Source organism: Strix uralensis, chromosome 9, assembly GCF_047716275.1.
Source record: "Strix uralensis isolate ZFMK-TIS-50842 chromosome 9, bStrUra1, whole genome shotgun sequence".
Lineage (NCBI taxonomy): Eukaryota > Metazoa > Chordata > Aves > Strigiformes > Strigidae > Strix > Strix uralensis.
Genome location: NC_133980.1, coordinates 30,269,177 through 30,291,940, shown reverse-complemented (window position 1 = coordinate 30,291,940; position 22,764 = coordinate 30,269,177). Strand labels below are relative to the sequence as shown.

The 22,764-nt window shown below is 51.1% G+C and overlaps 1 protein-coding gene across 3 annotated transcripts in view; it reads right to left on the bottom strand.

The window, feature by feature from the left end:
- Positions 1–22,764, bottom strand: part of HDLBP (high density lipoprotein binding protein) — a 41,477-nt gene that overhangs the window by 3,684 nt on the left and 15,029 nt on the right. For 2 of the 3 annotated variants that reach the window (XM_074878099.1, XM_074878100.1), the window contains exons 2-25: positions 18,641–18,708; positions 17,987–18,099; positions 16,918–17,072; positions 16,169–16,384; positions 14,312–14,518; positions 13,640–13,855; positions 12,579–12,785; positions 12,258–12,365; positions 11,594–11,698; positions 11,033–11,111; positions 10,205–10,344; positions 9,482–9,586; positions 9,107–9,220; positions 8,690–8,776; positions 8,389–8,520; positions 7,855–8,073; positions 6,785–7,006; positions 6,324–6,542; positions 5,111–5,249; positions 4,238–4,392; positions 3,500–3,604; positions 2,637–2,771; positions 1,918–2,061; positions 1,571–1,756 (exon numbers count right to left, since the gene is read on the bottom strand). In XM_074878099.1, the coding sequence (XP_074734200.1) occupies positions 1,571–1,756; positions 1,918–2,061; positions 2,637–2,771; positions 3,500–3,604; positions 4,238–4,392; positions 5,111–5,249; positions 6,324–6,542; positions 6,785–7,006; positions 7,855–8,073; positions 8,389–8,520; positions 8,690–8,776; positions 9,107–9,220; positions 9,482–9,586; positions 10,205–10,344; positions 11,033–11,111; positions 11,594–11,698; positions 12,258–12,365; positions 12,579–12,785; positions 13,640–13,855; positions 14,312–14,518; positions 16,169–16,384; positions 16,918–17,072; positions 17,987–18,062 (3,471 nt within the window). In that variant the 5' untranslated portion in view covers positions 18,063–18,099; positions 18,641–18,708. Of the gene's footprint in view, positions 1–1,570; positions 1,757–1,917; positions 2,062–2,636; positions 2,772–3,499; positions 3,605–4,237; positions 4,393–5,110; positions 5,250–6,323; positions 6,543–6,784; positions 7,007–7,854; positions 8,074–8,388; positions 8,521–8,689; positions 8,777–9,106; positions 9,221–9,481; positions 9,587–10,204; positions 10,345–11,032; positions 11,112–11,593; positions 11,699–12,257; positions 12,366–12,578; positions 12,786–13,639; positions 13,856–14,311; positions 14,519–16,168; positions 16,385–16,917; positions 17,073–17,986; positions 18,100–18,640; positions 18,709–21,600; positions 21,620–22,764 lie in introns of those variants that run through there. The other variant, XM_074878101.1, reaches the window with a different exon arrangement.

Below are 22,764 nucleotides of genomic sequence, written 5' to 3'. Positions count from 1 at the left end.
TGCAACACAGGATGGGGCTTACGTATGCACATCTGAAAAGCAACAGACTCCCCATCAATCGTCATTAGATTCACAGAAGAGCCCTGATCTGTTCACTGCTGCAAGTCTGTTTAGAATCAACATAGTTCAGACACTGGGGGGTGCACCAGAATATACCTGGCCCTGAAGCTGTCTGGTTCCCCTGGGAAGAACAGGCTCTGCAGTAACAACCCATCTTCCAGCAGCCCCTGCTGTTCTCACTGCCCAGAGGCCTGCTGCCTTCTGTGCAGCACCTGCAGCAGATGCAGAGCAGGGCTGCATTTCCAGACAGTGTCCTCACACTGCTGCAGGCATTTTCACCATCAAGCGATTAGCATGAAGCACAATAAGCTTTCTGTCTCCTCCACAGATAGAGTAATCCTGGCTGACAATCACTTTATGGAGCTGGCTTAGTGCACCCCATACACTGAGCTCTCTCACAGTTTGCCTTCCAGAGGGTGCAGGGAAGCCACACAAGACAGGACCAAAACCAAAGGTTGCTCATTTGAGAACCAAACAGCTTGTTTCGACAACTGAGCCCAGCCAACATCACAGAACCATAGAATGGTTTGGGCTGGAAGGGACCTTAAAGCTCATCCAGTCCCACCCCCCCTGCCACAGGTAGGGACACCTTCCACTAGCCCAGGTTGCCCAAAGCCCCGTCCAACCTGGCCTTGAACCCTTCCAGGGAGGGGGCAGCCACAGCTTCTCTGGGCAACCTCTGCCAGGGCTTCACCACCCTCACAGGGAAGATGCAAGTCTCCAAAGCCTCATCACTCTGGATTCACCTTCACTACTGCCCCTGTAACAAAGCATGCTGCTACTGCCACACACAGTCAGGGGCAAAGGTCCCTGCCCTTCCCGGAGTCAGCTGATTTTGTCAAATCTGGAGCCCTGAGAATGTGTTAAGATTCCCAAAATCAAGGGAATCAACAGTGGCCTAGAGAAACAAAGAAATACAGAGGATTTCCTTGAGTTAAGCTCAAGCTGAGGGGGTCTGGGCACAGTCTCTTCCCAGAACCCCCAGCCACAGGCCTGGCTGTCCACTTCCAGTTATCGCAACAGCTGACATAACCACCTCCTCCCTTGGATGACCATCAGGGACCCCGTCTGCAAGAAACCCACTAAAAGCGCTGCACAGAGGGCCAGAGCTCAGCGCCGTTTGCAGGGCTAACCCAAAGCACCAAGGAAGCATTTCCAGGTTCCTCTTCGGGCTGTGTTCCAGCAAGACAGGGAGAGCTCAGCCTCCTCCCTGCCTGGCTTCCAGAAGAAGTGACTCACAGCTGAGGTCGTGTGGGGACACTTCAACCGGTGTGTGGGTGTGGTGTCCAGATAGCCCAGCTGCCCAGGACAGCACCAGCTTTTCTTTTGCGCCTGTTCCAGCTGAAGGTGCTCAACAGGCACAAGACACAAAGACCATAAGATGTGAGCCTCACGCTCCTGAATTCAGCCCCTAGCACCAAGCTGCTACCAAGCTCTTAGCACAGGAGCAAGTGGCACCACTGGCCACCCAGGACCAGCCTAACCTGCGCTGCATCGCTCTACTGCTCACCTTAAACTCATCCATGATTTTGCGGATGGCTTTACCACGTGCACCAATGATGCGTGCGTGAACACGATGGTCCAGAGTCACATCCTCAGAGACCATCTGCTCCAGCTCACCAACAATCTTCATGATGGCATCCCGGGCAGCCTCAGCGTTCTTCTCATAGCCAGTGATGGTGATCTGGTCTTGGGCCTGGGGCACAGGGAAATGTGTGAGAAACAAGGCTCATAGTAGCTGAGCAAGCCTTCTCCCTGCTAATCCCTTTTACCCTCCACGTTACCCAAAGGCAGCGCTGTGCTTCCTATGCCCAGAGACAAGCAGCAGCCCTCCTTGCAGCCCCTCTGACCTCTCACCTGGCTTTCATCATCCTTGTCAGGGAACTGGATGTTGACCTCATGCTCTGTGCGTATCTGGGTGATCACTGCTCCCTTCCGCCCAATGATTTTAGGATGATACTTGGGATCGACAGTGACTGTCAGCTTGAAGCTTCGCAAGGCCTGGAACAGGAGAAGCAGAGTGAGATACAACAGCAGGGAACACACCATGGCTAGTCCAGTGATGTCCATCTAAGTCCCAGTGTTTCCTTCTGGCCTCTGAGATGCATGGAACAGATTCTACAGGGACATGCTGGAATGTACGTGGCTACAGAAGAGCACCCAAGACATCCACCTGCTGGGGCCTTGTGCTTTCACCAAGTTCAGCAGGAAACTACAAGTAGTGAACAACCATCCAACTCATTCCTCACCTATTTTTTCAGAGCTGTGGTAAGGATTCAATGAGAATAGGTACAGAGAGACTCCCAGCACAGTGAGGTTCCCACCTTGCAGTGTCTCAAAGATACACAAAGGTGTGATAGAGCCCTGGACAGTCCAAAGTGACCTAAAGCAGAATCCCAAAACTCTCCTGTCAGTTCATGTTAAACGAGTTACATTTGGGTACACTCTTAAGAGCAGTTCACACCCGCAGAGCACCTTAAAAGGCAAGGGGTTCCAGGAGTCTGTACAGCTTCTGAAAGGAACACCCAGAGGCTGAAGCCTTGTTTAGCTGGAAGAAGGACAGGCACAGGCCTTACCCGATCCTCTTGTTCAGCTTGCAGCTCCTTCACTCTTTCCAGCAGCCCGGCCTTGGCACGGTCCAGGTTGGTAGCCAGCCCAGTGATGGTGATGATATCCGACTGCAGCTCAGGAGCAGGGACCTGGATGTTCACCTGAGTAACAAGCAGCAATTACTGTTTTGTATCACTGCTCATTTTGTATCACTTGTGATGCCTATCACTGCAGGCTGGCATCTCGCTGACCTCCCCTGCCGCCAAGAGCAGCTCCCACCCAGCCAGCACCACAGCATGGGATCCGGTAGGGATCTCTGGAGCTCACCTGGCCCAACACTCCTGCTCAAGCAGGGCCACCTAGAGCCAGTTGTCTGGGACCGTGTCTATATGTTTTTTGAACCCTGTTTCTTCAGCTATTATCAGATTGCTTTGCTGTGGGGCTTCAGCCCCCCACAGTCCCTATGCTGGCCTAGAGAAGCCAGGAAACAAATACACACGTTCAATAGCGCTGTCTGCAGCCAAACTGCATCAGCCCCAAGAGTCCCTGTGGGCTTCGGGTGAATTCTCCCAAATGGGCAGGTACAGCAGAGCTGCTTCCCAAGGCCTAGGAGCAAAGCAGCTCACACTGGTGAGGAATCCCTGTGGGCACCAAACAAGCCATGTGACACTCACGGCATCAGCACTGATCATACAGCTTCAGCACGAAACCCACCAAGCCCTGAGCCAGGGACTAAATCACACAGGTCTCGTTTTCTTATTACAGAGCCTGTATTCCAGGGTCAAGCCACAACACTCCTACATACGTTGCAACTGATTGCCACCACCGCAAACATCGTCACCTACAGATTCTCCAGGACAGAGGAGATGCAGGAAGGGCAACAACTTACTTCAAACTCATCCATCATTTTGCGGATCCCACTTCCTTTCTGGCCAATGATGTAACGGTGAAGATCAAAGGGAACTTCCACCTCAATGGTGACAGGAACCAGAGCCTGCAGGGGAGGGAGCACAGTTTACCTGTTGAAAGACTTCTGTCTTTCAGCTTTCCATAGACTTGCCCAAAAGAATGTGTTGCTGAACTGAGGTACATTCCCTTGTAGTCAGGATACAAACTCTACAGGAAGAGAGATCAGCTGCAAACACCAAGATGACCTGTTGGGTGTTAAAGCATTTTTTCCAAACAAGCAATCTTAAACCCCGGCTCTGGGAACAGACTGTTTTCATATCCTTGGCTTCAATCTAGCAGAGACTTGGAAAACATCACTAAAGGAGCATGGCAAGGTCTGCGAAAGCTAGAATGATTCAGCCTCAATCAGACTCCTTCTCTTTCCAGCTGTGTTCCATAAAACAAGCATGTCATGCTTTTATGGCAAGGAACTTGGGGCTGCCTACGAGCTCTAGCAATTGCAAGGTCAGGCACTGATTCAAGCTGCCAGGCTGAACCACAGAGCAGAGGACTTCCCTTGAGTGGTACAGACCACCCCTACAGTTCACATCAGTGACCACCTCAACTGCAACCCTGACTGAGGAAGTAGCTTTTATTACCACCACTAGAGACTGCAGTGAGCTTCTTGCATCGGGGCATCGCTACATTACAGGGCTAGGGGGCTTAGAAAGCCACATACCTGCAGCGCCTCCTTTGCTGCCTCACACTTCTCCCTGCGGCCAGAGATGATGATGATATCGCACTTCTTTGGAGAGCTGGGATCTGCATCCTTCCCGTCCTTGCCTTCCCCACCTTCCTCACCATTCTCCTGCACAGCTGGTTCTGCAACAGGGGCTGGAAACATGGAAAGTCTCGTGTTAAATGCACAGAGCCCCCTCCTTGCTCATTATCTCCCCCTCTAGACCCTCAGGCTCAGCCTGGGCTTTGTCAAGAGAAGTCAGACACTACAGACTGCTGTGGAGGAGGTCACTCCTAGCACAGGGAGTTTGCCAGGGCTTAGCCTGGAAGGAGCAGAGCAAGAACATCCACCGAAGCAGCCTGCTCCACACCTCTCTGCAAAGCACTGATACTGCCTTTGCCTGCACAGAAGGCACCTGAAGTTGCACTACGGAAGCAGAGGCTGCACTCCTACATTAGCAGAGGCAACAAAGAAAGCTGGGAGTTTCTTCCCCAACAGGGAAGTTCACCAGCACAGCACTGGATGTTACAACAGGATGGCTGGTGCTAGGCCAGAGTATTCAACAGGCACCCGCTGTGCTGAATTCAGCACAGTCAGCACGAGAGCCCAGAGAGACCTTGGTTAAGCCTGCAGAGCCCTTTCTGCCAGGGTAGGTCCTTGTACTCCCTGCACTCTGTGGTGAGAACACATTCACAACACTCAGGTCTGCAGTTTTACCCAAGAGAGCAAGGTGGCCGCTAAGCCCAGGTTCAAGGACACTGCAGGGAACACCTGGGGTCAGTTCTCCATAGATTTTAAGTAGAACATCTCCACTGACATGGAGCGTAGGTTACACGATCACCCCAACCACCATGCGAACATCCATGGGTATACCTGGGTTCTCCTCCCTGTCAGGGAATTTGATCTGAACACCGTAGTCCCGGGTGATCTGCTGGATCCGGGATCCTTTGGGGCCCATAATGGAGCGGTGGAACTTTTGTGGGATGGTGCATTCGATTGTCACTTGAGCTTCCTGTGAGAAAGCAGAGTTGCTCTATTGCAATGCAGCCTCTTTCACACCAGAAAACAGGATGCTTGTGTATGGTGAAATCCATAGAGAGAGGAGTTAGAAAAGATAACAGCTGCTGACAGGGGAAGAACTGAAAGTTGCCTAGAATCCTTCCTCTCTCAGAGAAGTTAACAGAGGATTTCTTAACGAAGGGTGCCTCCACAACCCATGATGTTACAGGCTTCTGAGACCAAAGCTCAAGCTCTCTATTACCCTGAGGGGGAGGAAGCATTAGAAGAAAGGAAAAAGACAAAGAAGGAAAGAAGGGAAAAGAACAGATTTCACAGCTGGGTGCTTCCAAAAGCCAACACTAACAGCACAGGAAAGCCCAGAGAACAACCACTGCCCAAGGCCAGGCATGGAAAGGCACAAGAAGGTTCCAATCTTTTAATGTCTAGAAGTACACCAAGAAAGGGTCTCCTATTTCCACCCCTAAAACCCAAGAAGATGGTCAGAGGAGGCAATTCCTTCATACAGCATCGCCATTTTGGAGCCAGCTGCCATTCCCCAGGTGTCCTGGTTTAGCCAGGATAGGGTTAAGTTTCCCCAGCAGTGGGGGGGGGGGGGGGAAGCTCTAGCTGGGTTATTCAGATACCATGCCATGCCACGTCACATCCTGGCGCTGAAGCAGGACAAGAGGTTACCACGTGTACTGTGGAATTTGCTCTATTCTCACTGCTGTATTGGTAGATATTTTGCTCTATTCATTGTTATTACTGTTATTCTTATTGTTGCTGTTTGTTGCGCTGCAGTTGCACTGTTGTATTAAACCTTTCCTTATCCCAGCCCCGGGGCTTTGTATTTCAATCCCTTTGTGGGGGAGGGACAGCGGCCGCGTGGTCTCAGACCCCGGCAGGGGCTAAACCACCACACCAGGCCAGGATCTAAAGTCTGCAGACCCTGTATGTTGGACAGCAAAGCTTCAAAACCCAGAAGTACTGTGGGACTTGTTCACATAAAGCTTGGCTGTACAGCAGGTTCAAGGAAGGCACTGCTGAAGCAACAAAGTGTAGAGCAAACAGTTCTCCTGGGACATACCAGGTCCTCAATGATCTCCTGGATGCGTTTCTTGGCTGCCTCCACACAGTCCTTGGCTCCCTTGAGGGTGACTTTGTCACTCTGGGTGCCAGAACGCGGGAAGCTGACCATGACACCACCATACTCATCCGCAATCTCACGCAGAACTTGCCCTCTCCGGATGACAAAGTGGCGGTGGTGCTTGGGGTCAACCACCATGGAGTCTTCAACCACGTTATCCTGCCAACAGATGACAGCCAGTCAACCCTGCTGCTCCTGGTGATAAGCACAAGTTTGCTGCACTCAATTTACAACCAACAATCAGTTTACAACCTCACCCCAACAAGTGACAGCAAGGAGGATCTTTCTGAGCTCCCATGAAGGGCAGCATATGGCTTTAGGACAAGCAGGTCCTCCACACTGACTCGTTACACCTTGCTACAGTGATAGGCAAGGAAGTTGAAAAAGTAGCTAGCTCCTACCAGGTTCTTGATGAGGGCCTCCAACTCCTTCTGTGCCTCTTTGACAGCCTCCTCAGTTCCCATGATAGTAATCAGCTCCTGATCTTTGTCTTCGGATGTTGGGAAGATGATGCGGGCCCCAGTGTTGTCACGCACCTTACGGATGTTTCCACCACCCTTACCAATAAGGAATTTGTGGTACTCTGGCTTTGCACGGAGGTCCACGGTGTAACTCTTCGTTTGCTGAAAGGAGTCAGATATCCATGGAACATGTCAATATATAGAAAATACCCACCAGCATCAACATTAAGCACGTAGGGACGTTACCTGCACTCACATACACAGGGTTGCAAGAGCAAGGTAGATGCAGTGTGCTGTCAAAGTCAGAAAGGTATACAATGTCTTAAATTAAAAACACTACCTGAAAGATGTTCTCAGGGCTGAAAAGCTAACTCTACACTCAGGACAACTGGTGAAAATATGAGCAGAAAAGACTTCCCAGGGAGAAGGGTGTGACACTCACACAAGGCAGCATAACCATTTGCTAACTGACTGCTGCAAGCCAGGCAGCAGAGGCAACCAACCCATCAGGAGAACATGTTCACATGCTGATATTAGAAAGGGTTTTTTTCTTGCTATTAGAATGACCAGTCAGTCACAACTCAGAGCAAGGGGTCTTGTAACCCAAGGTTCTCAAACCTGGATATATGCAATGAAATGGAAGAACTGGAGCTGGAATTCAGAGATCAAGAAAAAAGGAAAGGAGATATCCAGAGTAAGCTGTTTCAGAGAAGTGTGGATACCCAACAGCATTCAAACCACAGGAGTAGGGACCCTTAACCCTTTGAGTACATCCCCAGCCTAGGGAGAGAAGCATTACAGCCAGTTCTTCTACCCATGGGGGAAGAACTCATTGTCACAAGGACAGAAGCACAGTTTTCTTTCAATCATCCAAACTGTATTCAAATCTCTCAGAAGAGGATTAGGCTGATGCCAGAGACTTCCTAGTAGGCAGAGGGGATCACTTCAACACCCCAAAAGAAACAGCTGGCCAAAACAATCTGCTCCTTCCCCTGTGAGACAAGGCTCACCTTCTCCTCTGCCAGGTGCAGCAGCTGTTTCTTGGCTTTCTCCACATCCTGGGCTGGGCCTCTGATGGTCACAGTGTCACTGCCAGAGCCCTCGGTGGGGAAGTGGATGTGGACTCCACCACACTCCTCCATGATGGAGCGGATGAAGCGGCCTTTGGTGCCAATGAGGGAATTGTGCAGTTTTGAAGGAATGGAGACCTCCACCTCTGTGATGTTGGCCTAAGAGAGGACAGTAACAGGCTGTTAGTCAAGCTGCAGAAATGTGTTTGGGCCCGTTCTGCTTATCCTCTGACTCCCACCTAGGCTAGAATCTTTACAGAGCTGCATGCAAGAAATGCCTGACTAGAGGGGCTTGAGACTGGCTACTCCTGCCACATGAGCAGCCATAAACTTAGGTTTAAGAGTCAAGAACAGACAGACACTCACATTTGTCTTCTTCCTGCCCTTCCCCACTACAAGCACTTCTTCTGTATTTATGCCTTCTAGCAACATTTCCAAGTCCCTCATCTGCAACAGGCCAGTTGTTTCACTTACCAGCTCCTTCTGGATGGCAAGAATTCTGTGGCGAGCAGCCTCACAGTTTGCTCTCTTGCCTGTGATAACAATTGTCTCCGAGTTGCTGTTCTCTGCTGGGAGATCAATTTTGGTGTTGCTTTCTTCACGGATCTGACACAAAGAAAAAAAAAAAAACAAAAAAACACCTCAGAGGTGTCCCATGTCACAGAAACCCCCTTGGAGGTATTTCACATCACCAATGAGAAGGAGAGAGCAGTGAGTGGGATTTAGCTGCAGACATTGACCATACTGAGCACTGGAGATAGGCAAGCTCTCTCACCTTCTTGATGTTGGCACCTCCTTTCCCTATGATGTTCTTGTGGAATTGTTTGAAGATGGGGACAGAAATAGAAAAGCTGTTTTCAACCTAATGGGGAAAGGAAGGGAGAACTGAAGATTACAGCGTTATGGCAAGCAAGGCCCCGTCCCAGGAACTTGATAAATAAGCTTTTGACAATAGGCTTAGACCCGAGGAAGTTCTCTGTATGAGAGACTTGCAAGAATAAGCAAAGTCAAGCACCTTCCCCTATAGCCCTTAAATAACATGTATTACCCCCCTGCCCTCATCCAGCCAGGACAGTGTCCACAGCTCTTTCAACTTGAGGTGTTTCAGCCCTAGACAAGCCCGTACAGCTCTGCTTTAGTCCAGGATTATCCAGGCATGTAGGAGAGAACAGCAGATAGAAGTCCCCCTTACCAGGTCTGCCACCATCTTTTGCATGTACTTGGTGCACTTCTCCACCTCATTTTTGGGACCTCTAAGTTGGACGATGTCACTCTTGTGCGCAGGGTCTGGGAAGTTGATGATAACCTGCAGGAGGTGGCCGTTTACAGTCAGCGCACGCAAACGCAACAATTGCCGTGTCAGACATGCAAAGGCGGGGGGAGGATCCTACACAACCCCTTTCCCATTCAGAAAAGGGTAACCATGTTAGCAGCCTCTGGCCAGAAAAACTATCTTCTCATACTTGTTAGATACAGAGCCACTAAAGTTATGACTTCAGCAACGATGTGTCTGCTACCCAAGTAGGAAACATCCCCTCTGGATTCCTCATCTCCTAGAAAGCCTCACCTCTGGGAATTTCTCCCGTATTTCCCGGATCCGCTCGCCCTTCTGTCCAATGATGGTCCGGTGGAATTTCTGCTCAATGATTAGGTCCTTGGTGCGTTCATTTTCCTGGTGAGAATAGAGTTTACATTGAGTGTTCATCAGGAGAACCACATCACAGAATCACAGAATCATCTAGGTTGGAAAAGACCTTGAAGCTCCTCCAGTCCAACCATCAACCCAACACTGACCGTTCCCAACTACACCAGATCCCTCAGCACTGGGTCAACCCGACTCTTCAACCCCTCCAGGGATGGGGACTCCACCACCTCCCTGGGCAGCCCATTCCAACGCCCAACAACCCCCTCTGTAAAGAAATACTTCCTAATATCCAGTCTAAACCTTCCCTGGTGCAACTTGAGGCCATTACCTCTTGTCCTATCACTCATTACTTGGTTGAAGAGACTCATCCCCAGTTCTCTGCAAACATACTTTTATTTACCAGTTTTCTGCCTAACAGTTTACTTCTCAGCCCTGTCCCTCTTTTCTCCTCTAGACAAAATTCACTCTAGGTTGAAAGAGAAGGGGTATCCAAGGGAATAGAGGAACACATCTGTGAAGAGGAACTTGCACTTGTCACGAGATCCAAGTGCTTGGTGGGCAACGGGCACACACTTGCACCGAAAGGTTACAAGGTAACATAAAAGCCCAAACCCTGCACCCTCCCAAGCATCACATCCTACTCACCATACGGGAAGCGAGTTCCAGCAGCTCTTTCTTGGCCTGTTGGACCCCCTGTGGGTCTCCTTCAATTCTGATCAGGTTGCTCTTCTCATTGTCCGGAGGAATGCGCACAGACACCTTGTAGAGGTCCTTGATCCTGTTAACTTCAAGGCAAGGACTGTGGTGACACACTCTGCTAGGCCAAGACTTGGAAGCAAGGCACCTTAATTATCACTGCTCGGAGGCTGTTTAAGAAGCAAACCAGCCTCTGAGAAGGGGCAAGTGATGTGGGGTTGAAACAGGGGAAAGTGCCTCTTCACCCTGAAGTTCAGTGAGAGCAGATCTGTGCCACACAAGAACCGGTACAAGTAAACGCTGCAGCATCTACAGAGCCAACTGTTTGCTTGCCAGAGCAAGGCATCCATTTCTTCACCAAACAGCACCACATTTAGATCAGAAGATGATCATTCATTTCTAATCCCAAATTATTTTCTGGGGAGAAACTCACCAAGCAGATTTCCACCACCCCCAATTGACGGCTAAAATGTAATTCACATCGAGCAACTTAAAAAAAAAAAAACAAGCGACAGACAATTCTCCAACCAAAAAAAAAATTCCCCCCAGGGCATGGCAAGGTAATCCCACCACTGTTCAACCTCCCAAGACACTTTCACACATTAAAGCCATCCTAAGGCCTCACTGCCCATTTATCTCCTTGTGCCATCACCACTCCAGAGGAGCAGAGGAAACGTAATGGAGACAGAACACCGGATAAGCTGCAGAGCCCCTGATATGATCTACTAAACACAGAGAGTTTGAGCACAGGAAGGATTAGAAAGGCACCCCACTTACTGTTAGCTCCATTCTTGCCAATGAGGTGTCGGTGGAATTTGTGGTCAACGTTGATTTCTGCATAATCCATCCGGTTGATCTATAAAGAATTGTATAGGGCTAGGCAGGGTAGGGCACCCCTTCTCCTGTCTTGTGCCCTAAGTGCCTTGTGCCTGCTGCTGGTACTGGCACTGACTCTTCAGTGGTCAGCTACAAGTGCTCCTCCTGCCTTTATGCAGAGCAGCAGCACTCGTCTGGTCTGAGCTCAGAGCACCATGCTTGTGAAACGTCTGAAGGGACCTCTTTAAAGGGACCTTAATGCCTCTTCAGCTATGACTGAAAGAGAATCCTTCCTTCTCCGCATCAAAAGATTTAAGACCTGCTGCTGATTTTTTAACAATGCTATACACAAGCTTCATAACCAAGGGTTTCATCCATCTGCAACACAACTTGTCTTCTGCAAGCTCTGTTAAGCATGTCAAGACATCATATGGATGCGATACACACCTCATCATCTCTGCTCTGTTGCTCCTTCTTCCCCCACTTCCTTCTTATGTACTGGAACTAGTAACACCAACTTACCAGATCCTTGACCATGACTTCAATCTGTTCCTGAGCCACATTCACATCTTCTGTAGGTCCTTCCAAAGTGATTTTATCCTCTCCTTCAGTGAATTCGATGTGAACCTTGAGACACAGGGCAATGAATCCAGTAAGAATTTTCCAAGATACAAGCCAGGTCAATGCCGTCAGTCAGGCCTACACCATCAATCCCTGCCACTAAGAGATGGTTTCCTTCCCACAAAGTACACACATCATTCCCATGGTTTCAGAAACAGGTAACTTGCAATTCTGGTCATATCACAGTGTCTAGAGCCCAAGGCTTTGGTGCTGTCCTGAAGTCTGCAAGGGCTCTGGAGAAGTTACTCACATAGTCTTTCTCTAGATATCACCTAACTCACCAGGGAGAAGCCTTGTTGAAGTCAGCATTTACAAGTATCCTACTACATCGATTCTCAAAATAGTACCACATAAAGCTTCCTTTGAAGAGCTCAACCCATGAGAATAACGTAGGATGTGTAGTGTTTGCAGCAGTAAAAGAGAGGCTCTCCTTAGTATTACGATTTGTGTCACTTCCTCCCTGGTTTTACCCACACTAGAATACATTGCTCTCTTCTACAAAGAGTGTTCTGGACTAAACCATATTCTACATCAGAGCGTGCTAAGCTAACCAGCTCATCCATACCTTTGGCATCTGCTGAGTTATTTTGGCCAGGTTTTGTCCTTTCTTTCCAATAATGAAACGATGAAGCCAAGAGGGGGCAGAGACCGAGGAGACGGTAAAACTGTTGGCCTGAGACACAGAAAAACAGAGCAGGTGTTTGATGGACAGACTGGAAGAGGCCTTCACAAAAATTCAGTTCCAATTCCCATGCTGCACCTTCAATATTGACTTCTGAGCTGCATCTCTAACAGCCCAACAGAAACCACCCCCCTGTACTTGTCAGTGCTCACAGATGCATCTTTATGTGACCTTCAAAGAAGGCCTAGTCCACCTCGTCAGTACCTTTGCATAGACTTCAGTCAATGCTTGCCCAAGCTTTTCGGGCTCGCCTCTCAGTATCACCGTCTCCGAGCTACTGTCAGTGGGTGGGATCTCGACAGAGACTCCAGTTTTCTCCAAGATCTCCTGCAGGGAATTCCCCTTGGGGCCGATGACATATTTGTGCTGGGACTTCTTCACCTCCACTGCAATGGTAGTAGTCTTCTTTTTCTGTAGGGGCAGAGGCACTTGGGCATCAATCACAAGGGGGCAGGGAAGGACAAGTGTGAAAGGAAGAGGCACAAGGCGCAGTGAAACTCTGCACCCAGAAAAGAGCAAAGCCAAGGTGAGCAGTTCTGCAGTACCCTAGCACCCTTTGGGCCCCTGCCTACAGAAAGCCTTGTGCACAAAAATGCACAGGTGAAGTACAAAAGTAGTATTCTGTGTCCAGCTCCCTGGGATGCTACACGGAAGAGACCACACACACACACACACCCCCGCCTCCCTTTGCACAACAGGCTCAGCGCCCAGCTGTCCCCCGGGCACTACTGTAATGCAACACCATTGGGCTACGAGGCTATAAGCTGATTAGCTCTGTTGAAATCCAGACTGGTACAAATACGGACCTAACCACGAGGAAAAGCAGCCCAACAACCCACAACAAGGATATTCACAGTGATCTTGGCTGTGGAAAATAAACTGGAGTGAAATTCACCCTTCAGCAACTTCTACTTATGTAGCAACTTTGATACTGTCAGCTGGCCACCACTGCAGACTTCACACTTCCTTCCTTCCTTCCTTAGTAGCACCTGTGTGAACAAGAGCCAGGGGAGCTCTTTGCGGTCTGCTAATTCCCATGACACAGAGAAATGAGAAATCTGTCACCTCCCTGGTAGTATCACCCCAAGTCCCACTCTGCTGAGTGAGGAAATGGTAAGATCCAGGGCCATGTACTGCAAGGGCTGCCGAGCCAGAGCTGACATGAGGAGGATGCAACAGAGGGGTGCACAAAAGTAGAACGAAGAAGAGAAGAGGAACTATGAGCAGGTGTGGGAAAGATGGGAAGCGTTATGGACCATCCATACCTTCTCCTCATAGATCTTCTTAACACGAGCCACAGCCTGGGCTAGCTGCTCCTTTTCTCCTGTGAAGACTATCTCTGTCTTGTTGACGCTGGGCGGAGGAATGTTGATGCGCGTCCCTGTGTCCTGCATGAGCTCGCTCACCAGCTTGTTGTAAGGGCCAGCAATGAAGGGGTGGTACACTTTCTCCACATCCAGCCTCTCCACGGCACGCTTATCCTGGAAGAGCCCAGAACAGACCTCGGTGACAACTGCCCTCCATATTACAGTCTCTGCCAGACACCACTAAGTTCCCAGTGCTGTCTTGCTTGACACTCTGGCCCAAGCACCCTTTTCAGCTTGCAGGCTTGTAGATCTCCATCCCTTTCAATCTACAAATACTGCTGTTGCTGTTACTGATTTATGGTATTATGGTAATCTCAGCTTTGTCTCAGCTGGCACCTAATACAGTTCACTTCAAATATGAAACGCACTTACATCTGACTTCAGAGATGGACAAAATGAAGAACTAGAAGTTGCAGAACCTGGCAGCCGTGCTCATACAGCCAGTGGCACAGTATACGTCTCGGTCAGACTAACATATTAGCCACTGATTGTGGTCATGGTGGCTACAAACATCTAATATACCATGGAGAAGCAAAATGGCTGTTCAGAGACATCACAGTACTGAAGTACCTGCTCAGCAGAGATAAGCAGGATCTCGTGTCGGGCCTTCTCAATCCCTTCTTTAGTGCCGGTGATCTTGATCTGGTTGCTGGGGTCATCCGGGCGGGGGATCTGGATTTTGGTTGCAGTTTTGAGCTCCAGGTCCTGCAGCTTCTCGCCGTTCTTTCCAATGACAAAACGGTGGTGCTCCTTGGGGATGGCAACTGTCGCTGAAGCCTGCAACACAAGAACCAAGCATCTGTGAGAACCCTTGCCTGCACTGGCAGATCCACAGGAACAGAGCCAGGGAAAGCAAGTTAGATGCTGCTTAGTGGTCCCACTGAGGAGCAAACACAATGCCTCCTTCCCAGCACATTCTGTCCCGAGGACATACTGTACCAGAACAGTTCATCTACGGTGCCTGTATACCAGAAGTCAAAAACCCACCTTTATCCCAAAACCCTTCTGTTTTCCCAGGAGTAGTACTCTGAATTAGCAAAGGCCTTTAGGCACAGATGAGGAGGTACCTATCCTCCAGTGTAAGACACTGCAGCAGTACCAGACAGATGATGGTTCATGGGTGGAGTTTATCTGAACTCTGACATCTGCTGCCAAGGCTACAGAGAACAAGACATACAGCCTGACTCCTAGGAAACAGAAATTCAACACCAGAAACCTATTCCAGCAGGCAGACAGCTAGGAGATGCTTACTGCTAAGTACAAAGGTGCCTTCAATGTAGCACATGCTGCTCCTGGGACTGCTTCTAGAAGGTCCCTCTTGAAAACGGGGTCCCCAGAGCTTCTCTCAATCTACCATTAAAGGGCTGGTTTGTAACAGGGATTCCTGACTTCTTCCCTTCTCACTAAGTTTCTACTGACCTGGTAGCTTATGATTGCTACCATGCTCTTGATGCCTGTGAATATGTAACTACTAACACTTAAAATTCAAGCTACAATGAAAAAAAAAAAAGTCAAAAAAAGATCACTTGGTGTGACTCTTCAACTCTATGTCCCTGTACTGAAGCCAGCCAAGCACAGGAGAATTTGGGACAACAGACACACCTTTCAGACCTGGGGCCAGGGCAGTAGGAGGGTATATTTGAGGACAGTGGGTCATGGATCTGTGGCAGTACGACCTGAACTATTTTTTTCAGATGCACATTATGCAGGGTTTGTCTCTTTCTCTTCCCTCTGGCAGGGTATGACACATGGGCTGAACAGCACTAAGCTGACATAGTATTAACCATTGCATTAACTACCTTTGACATTACACTTTAAAACACACTACAAGACCTGGCTGTGATATATCCCAACAAGAACTACCATCTTGATTATGAACTCAAGAATCTGAAGATAAGAAATCAAAACCTAGAGGACTGAAAGGAGAAGCAAGTGAAACAACGGGGCCACTGCTCCTTACCAGTGTGACTTGAGTTACATAATTAAGAACCCTGACCTGAAGCTTTCAGCTTTTGGCAGGACTTCCTCTTCTCTACTTCTTCTCCCATCCCTCCACGTTCTCCTCTGAAGGACTTCAGAGAAAGCACAGTCCTGTTCTCACATACTACTAGTTTTGTGTGAGGGGCCTGCACCCCCCCTGGCACCAGTACCTCCGCACAAAGTCACTGTTTGCAATTCAAGCGTTCAGAGATTGCAGACTCCACCCTTCATGCAACACCATGGCCTGTAATTAGCTTTGAACCCTATTTTAAGACTCATTTCCATTCCAAATTGCCAATTGTGTGCTTTGAAAATATATGGCAAAGCTGAATTAGTCATCTAATAACACCTCTTCGGCTTATAAGCACACACACCCAAGGGTCTCAAAGCATTTGAGAGTCTAAGGGAAGAGCAAGGATGAAGTAAGAAACAGTTAGATGCCCTCACCTGAGTCTGCAGACGAGCGACAATCTCCTTCCGAGCCTTCATGACTGCTTCCAGCTTGCCAGAGACCATGATTGAAAGGCCCTGGTCCTTTGCGAGAGACAGCTCCAGGTGAGCTCCTGTCTTCTGCATGATGTCAAGGCAGATCTTGGCCTGCTCGCCTTCTCCAAACTGATTCATGTCCTTGTATTTCCTCTCCTCCAGTGGCACATGAAACACCTGCTCAGACACAGGACAGATAAAAGAAGGGCACAACAAGCAGTCAGCATGCTTTTGATGGTCAGTGCCTCCCTCTCTCTTTGCCATACAGGACTTTACTAGCACACTAAGCTCCCAGGGTTGTGCAACCCATCAGCCTTTCCAGTGGAGACACCAGCTGGGACCAGGGAAAGGGCAAGAGGACTGCAGCAGGCAGCCTGTCCTACACTGGGTGTCTTCCTGAAGCACGTGCTATGAGGGGAATACTTTAATGGATCAGCACTCCTTGAATTCTGTAATCCTCCCTTCAGGCCTGCTCCAGCTATTTGTGGAATAGGGATGCAGAGCTTTTTCTGGACAGTTTTCCAACGCATCCCTCCCCGCCAGAGCAGTCCTAGTTCTCAGTTGCAGTCCTCCTCATGCCCCAGGGTAAAGTACAGCAAAGAGGCTGTCAATTTGGCACACTAAGGATTTCATACTCCAGGGAAAGCTTCACTTCACCTACTTTTTGGAGGCAGGAAAAGGAGGGAGATAAGACACCCACTCTCACCAACCTGAGTGATGACAGAAGCCTTTATTGGTCGGATTTTGCTCCAGGGCCCGGCAGGTTCCTGGGCAGCTTCCAGACATGGTGCTTTCTCAGGGAGCGGAGGGAAGGCTTCCTTGTAGGTTGGAGGATCATTCTCTTCTTCAGAGTTTAAAGCTGTAACTGGGGTGAAGCAAAGAGGGTAAATGTCATGCTCTCCCCGCAGAAATGCCCCTATTCGTAGGCAATGCAATTGTATTCAGGCACCACTAACAAGGGACAGCAAATGACTTGTGCACTACTATTAATCCTATTACAGTTATGCTTGTGGAGCAGCCAAGTCTGGAGCACAACTGACCTCAGTACAGCACAGACTGCAGTGGACACAATGAACAACCAGCCTTGTCTGAGCTGGCACTACAAATGCAGGAACGTGCAAGTGAACGGTGGCAGCAAACGGCACATTACTGCCAATTTTGTCAGGAGGGGCTTAATTAGGGGAGAACAGGCTGAGCAAAAAGAAGTGAAAGGAACAGAGCAAGGCTGCAGGTCAGAAGGGCATAAGACAAACATATGCCCAGGAGGAAGGCAGAGAGAAGCGCTATAGTTAGGGCAGAGTCCAGGGAAAGCCTGTACCTTATGTTCAACTCAGTTGTGCAATGGGCTGTGCCAAGTGGGCCAGCTCGCAGCTGGAGGGTGGGTGCCACATCCCATCAGTGAGTCAGTTAACACAGTTACACTGCCTTTCCCCATCACCTGGCTGAGCAAAGGAAGGAAAAAACAGCCCCGCACACCAATCCCATGAGGCGCTCTTGTAACCCAGTGCCCCGTCCCACGGCTGACGGCATCACTAGACAAGAGCTCTGTGAAGATCTGAGGCTTGCCTCCTCCTGGCCTGCACTGTGCAGCGTCGTCACTGTGCTACTGTTGGTGGAAAGCCAGTTTGGGCAGCCACCAACCTAGGAAGGGAGAATGCAACATCTGCACACTTGTGGGGAATGAAGACGCATGGAGTGAGCTGGGGTAACAGCGAGGAACCTTGTCTGTGCAGTCTGTATTTAGAGGCACATCATGGGAACTCAACTGTGTTTTCTCACCTTTCACCTGCTGCTGAGCCAGGCCACTGCGGTGTTCAGCGAAGCTCTCCTGGGTCAAAACTGCCACGGAGCTCATTGTCGACTTCCCACCCACACACAATCCGGGTATGCCACTGGAAGACAGGGGTGGCAGCACTATTACTAACACCATTCAAGATGCACAAAAGTCACTCCAGGAAGACAAAATATGTGTTACTGAGCATTTTTCCAGTCAACCTCTTGAAAAGCACCTACAGTGCCAGCTAGCTGCCCAGTTCTCTTGCTGAACCAGACAGGAACTCAGGGGGGATGCTTCGTCACTGCACAGTGCTCACCAAAACCAGAGCTCCTCATTAAGAAGGCAGAGGATGTGCAACCTAAGAAGGTCACTGGAAAGGGGGACACTAGAAGTTGTTAAAGCATACTCTAATTAATCTATCAATTATTAATGGTGTGCAATTTTTAAATGAGTATCCGAAGGTCTGGATAGACAGTCCAAGACCATTGTGTAACATCAGAGAGAAAACAAAAAGGGCCCAGAACGCTGCCTCTTCCTGAAAAAGTCTTATTTAGGTGCCTGAACGCCTGCTGACTTAGGGATACATTCTAAAAGCCACTCTGAAAAGCAAGTTCAGCAACAGCAAGATCTGTGGCTCTCCCAAAATAAGAACTTACCAGCTAAATGGTCAGTAGCCAGAGAGTCCGTCCTGTAAGCTGCCCGTTTGTCAGCCTGCCAGCTTTTGCTTTATAGAAAAAAAAAAAAAAAAATTACGTGACTGCTCCAAGACAACAGGAAAACATGACACCCCCGTTACTGTAACTTTCAAAAGAGCACCGCCTGTACTGTGTTTCAAACTTGCACCCTCTTCAAAATGTTCTCATACTGAGTCACATCTCACTATGCTGTACCTGTCATGTTTTACTAGAGCTACAGGCAACACCACTATCTACTTAAACCTCACAGCAGGAAGCCTGGAGTAGCTACTCTTTCATCACACTGGCTACAAGAGCAGCCATCCAGTATCAGGCAAAAATACAGTCAATTAATAACAGATGTGCAAGATAGACATGAAATTTCAGGGTTGCAAGCAAGAGCATCAACATCTAGTCAGAGGAGACTAACAACCTGAAAACCTGCCAACAACACTGCCGTCAGTCAGAAGTTAGGAATGTAGTTTAGTGGAGCTTGGGTGAATCAACATAGACATCCTCACAAACCAAGGCTGTTGGTCAGCCCAGCTCTTCATTTTTTATTGTAGTAAGAACATGCACCAGGCACTGAACTCTGCCTCCAGGCCTAAGCCTGCAAGTCAGAAGAACAAAACCCATGCTGGTTTGCATGGACTGCTTTAAATGTGCACACGAGATGAAACCAGGAGAAAAAATACACTGTTAGTGGGAGCTTTACATCTTCTGGATCTGCAGATTTACTGAAAAAGCATTTAGGAGTAAAAGTAAAAATGTAAAAGCCGGTACCATACACACTGTCAGACTGTTCCCCACACCCAGTAGTTATGGGTGCTCTTGTAGGGCTTGCACTCTCCTAAAATCCAGTGCCTTTGACTGCTCATGGGACAAGAGGCCTCTCTGCCACACAAACCCCACAGTGCTGCTCTGACCTCCTCCTGAACAGCGAACCCAAACACTGTTCAGTAAACTGACAGTTGCCATTTCTGACCTCCCGATGTGCCAGAAAAGCCTCCCAAAACCACAATATCACCGAGGTGGTGGCTCACGCCCTGTTTACGTTGTGACGCAGTGAGGGAACGCGACAGCAGCAGAAGGAAAGGAAGGAAGAACAAGGAGTGCAGTAATGCAACTGGGCCACGCAGGCCTGATCTGCGCCTCAGTGAAGGCTGGAGTGTTTTCCCCTACTTCAACACGCTGCTTACCAGGCACAAGGCAACACCACCTGTGCTGTCAAAGCAATAGAGCTAATGTTGCAATTAATCCTGTAATGATCTGCTGCTATGAGGCAGCAGCTACCAGGACAGCCAGCCAGCCATGCTGTCTGAAGCACAGCTGTTGCAGCAGGCAGAGGCTCTGCAAGGCATTTGCTGGTATATGTGAAAGGGTGGCTGGTAATCTGATCTCTGAGAAATACCTGAGTTCTCCTGCCATCCACGGTTACACCATGGTGTAACACGTGGTTACACGTCCACGGTACACGACTGTGCAAAAGCGTGTTAGCGGCACAGCACCTTTCACAGACTATTTTGGCAAGGCCTGCAGGCTCAGCTGTCGGCTCCTCCAGCCCACTGACTAGTAGCGAGGGTGCCACCACCTCACGGCAAGCTGCGAGCAGGAACGAGGGCAGGAGCGAGAAGCATCCTAGACATCACAAACAGCTGTCAAGGTCTAGCTAGAGCCCTGCTAACAGCATGGATGTGCTTGTAACTCTCACTTCTCAGCAAACTACCACCTGGCTCCTCTTGTACGTGCTCTGCTCCTTAGAGGAAGGAGGAGCCAGCAAACAGCACCCAAAATAGCGCCTGCCTGAGCGCCACAACCTCAGGGCACAGCTGCAGGTTTCAGTGTGTCCAACAGCTGCACAGCTCTTCCTTGCAGTCTCCACCTCAGAGAACAGCTAGACATTCAAAGAGAAATCTAAGGGCAGCATTTATCCGTATGAATTTCTGCTTCGTCACCCATACAGCAAACTAAGAACAAACTCTCTTCATCTCCAGTAACCCCAAACATCTAGTATATTGTAAGCCTCAGGGATTCATCTCTGGCCAAAATCGGAGGTGGCCATCAGAATGGTATTTTAAACGTAATGTCAAAACCAGCAGCTCAGGCATCGCACTTGGAGCCTCCGCCTCCTTGACTTCACACTTTAGGTTTTGAAACTAAGGTTACAGCTACGTCACGCTAGCGTGTGGCTGACTGGGTCAACAGGTTTTAAACTGCCTAGTTTATACACTGTCTGTAGCACTGGCTTTGTGCACCAAAAGAAGTTTCAGAAGTCTAGAGCACACTTAAAGAGAACAAAATCATCCTAAAAATAACCTCCGGCAAGGGCCAGACCTAACCACATGGGAAACATTTGTATGAAGAGAAACAAAAGCAAAGTCATGAGTTACACTGCCAATACAATCAGTAATTGTGGACAGAAGCGTCAGTTATGCCTTATTTAAAACTGTATTTAATAAAAATATTAGCATTTTGTTAATTGAGGTAACTAAACTCAGATGCAGCCAGGATTGCATACAGCAACGAGGCTGGGCTGGTTGTTGCAGCCAGTGCTCTCTGTCAGATGTCCCTGCAGGGCAGGGTGACCTCTTGGTAGGTGAGTGGCTATACATGAAAATCCATGTTTTCTGAAAACGGACCGGCTCTCCCGGATACCGAAGGCCCAGGCCGCTGGGTTTCTGCGGGATCATGCAGGCGGCCAGCTGCTGTGCCGCACGACGAGGCCTGAAGCGGTACATCTGCCTGAAGCGGTACATCTGCCAGGGCACCGCGCCTGGCGCCTCGGACACAGCCGGGCTTGCACTGAGGCCAGGACCCGCCGTCACGTCCTGCCCTCGGCCAAGAGCCGTGCTGTGCCCGCCCGGCCGCTCGCCAGCGCCCAGCCCCGGGAACGCACCCGCCCGCCTCTCCCCGGCCGGCCAGGCCCCGGCGCTGCTGCTCACCGGCACCGGGCTTCCACGGCCACGCACCGAGAGGGCAGCGGGGCCCCGGGGGGTGGCCTCCTGCCGGAGGCAGGCTGCGCCCGGAGCCCGCCCGGGCCTGTACCGCCACCGCTCCGCCTCCCCCCAGACACGGCACGGGCAGCGCCGCCGGGGCCAGGCGGAGAGGCGCCCCCTCCGCTTCCCCCCGCCGCGGGGCCCGGCCGAGGCGGGGCGGGGGAGCCGATGGGCCCAGCGGCCCAAGCCAGGCCAGGCCGGGGCGGGCGGCGCCGCCAGCGCCACCTCAGCACTGCCGGCACCGGGGGCGGGGCGGGGCGGCGCGGCGGGGCGGGGCGGCGCCCTTAAAGGGTCCGGCCGGGCCCCGCTGTCACTCGCGCCCCCCGCGCGGGGCAGAGCGGGAGGGCGGCGGGGGGGGCCGCGCGCCCCACCGGGAACGGGGCCGGGAGCACGGCGGGGAGGGGGGCAGCAGCAGCAGCCCCAGCTCGGCGTGGTCCTCCGGGGCTGCAGGCCGGGGGCGGCCGCGTCACGCAAGCGGGGGAAAGGTGCTCCGGCGGGCGGGCGGGGGAAGGGGCCGGTGACAACCCCCGAGCACGGCTCCGCGGCCGCCGAAAAGCTGCCGGTGGCGAGGCGGACTCGGGGCTGGGCGGGCACGGCCTGCCCCGAAGCCGGTGTTGGCACCTTCCCGACGCCCGCTCGCCCCCGCCGGTGGCCCGGGGAGAGGGGCCGGAGCGCTCGCCCCTCTAGTCACGACAGGAGCGGAGCCGCCCGGCCCCTGCGCCCCGGGAGGAGGCTGCCCGCTGCCGGCGCTCTGCGGGCCGAGCCGGCGCTGGACGAACGCCCGCCGCCGACCGTTTTGGCTCGTACCAGGCGCGAACCCTCCGACCACCGGGGACGACGTGGAGCCGCCCCGACCCACGCCGCTGTCCCTCTCCTCCCGGCGAGAGGGACCGCGCCGCGGGCCGTCCCCTCCCCACGCACCCGCGGGCCCAGGGTCCCCATCAGCCCGGCCTCGGGACGGCGCCGCACGCCGGCGCTACCCGGCAGCTGCTGCCGGCCGGCACAGCCATGCCGGCATGACCGCGGCCGCGCCGCCGGCTGCCCCGAGCGCCCCCCTCCCCGAGCGGCCCCCGCCGGACTTTGCCCGGCCCGGCCGGCGGGAAGTTGGCC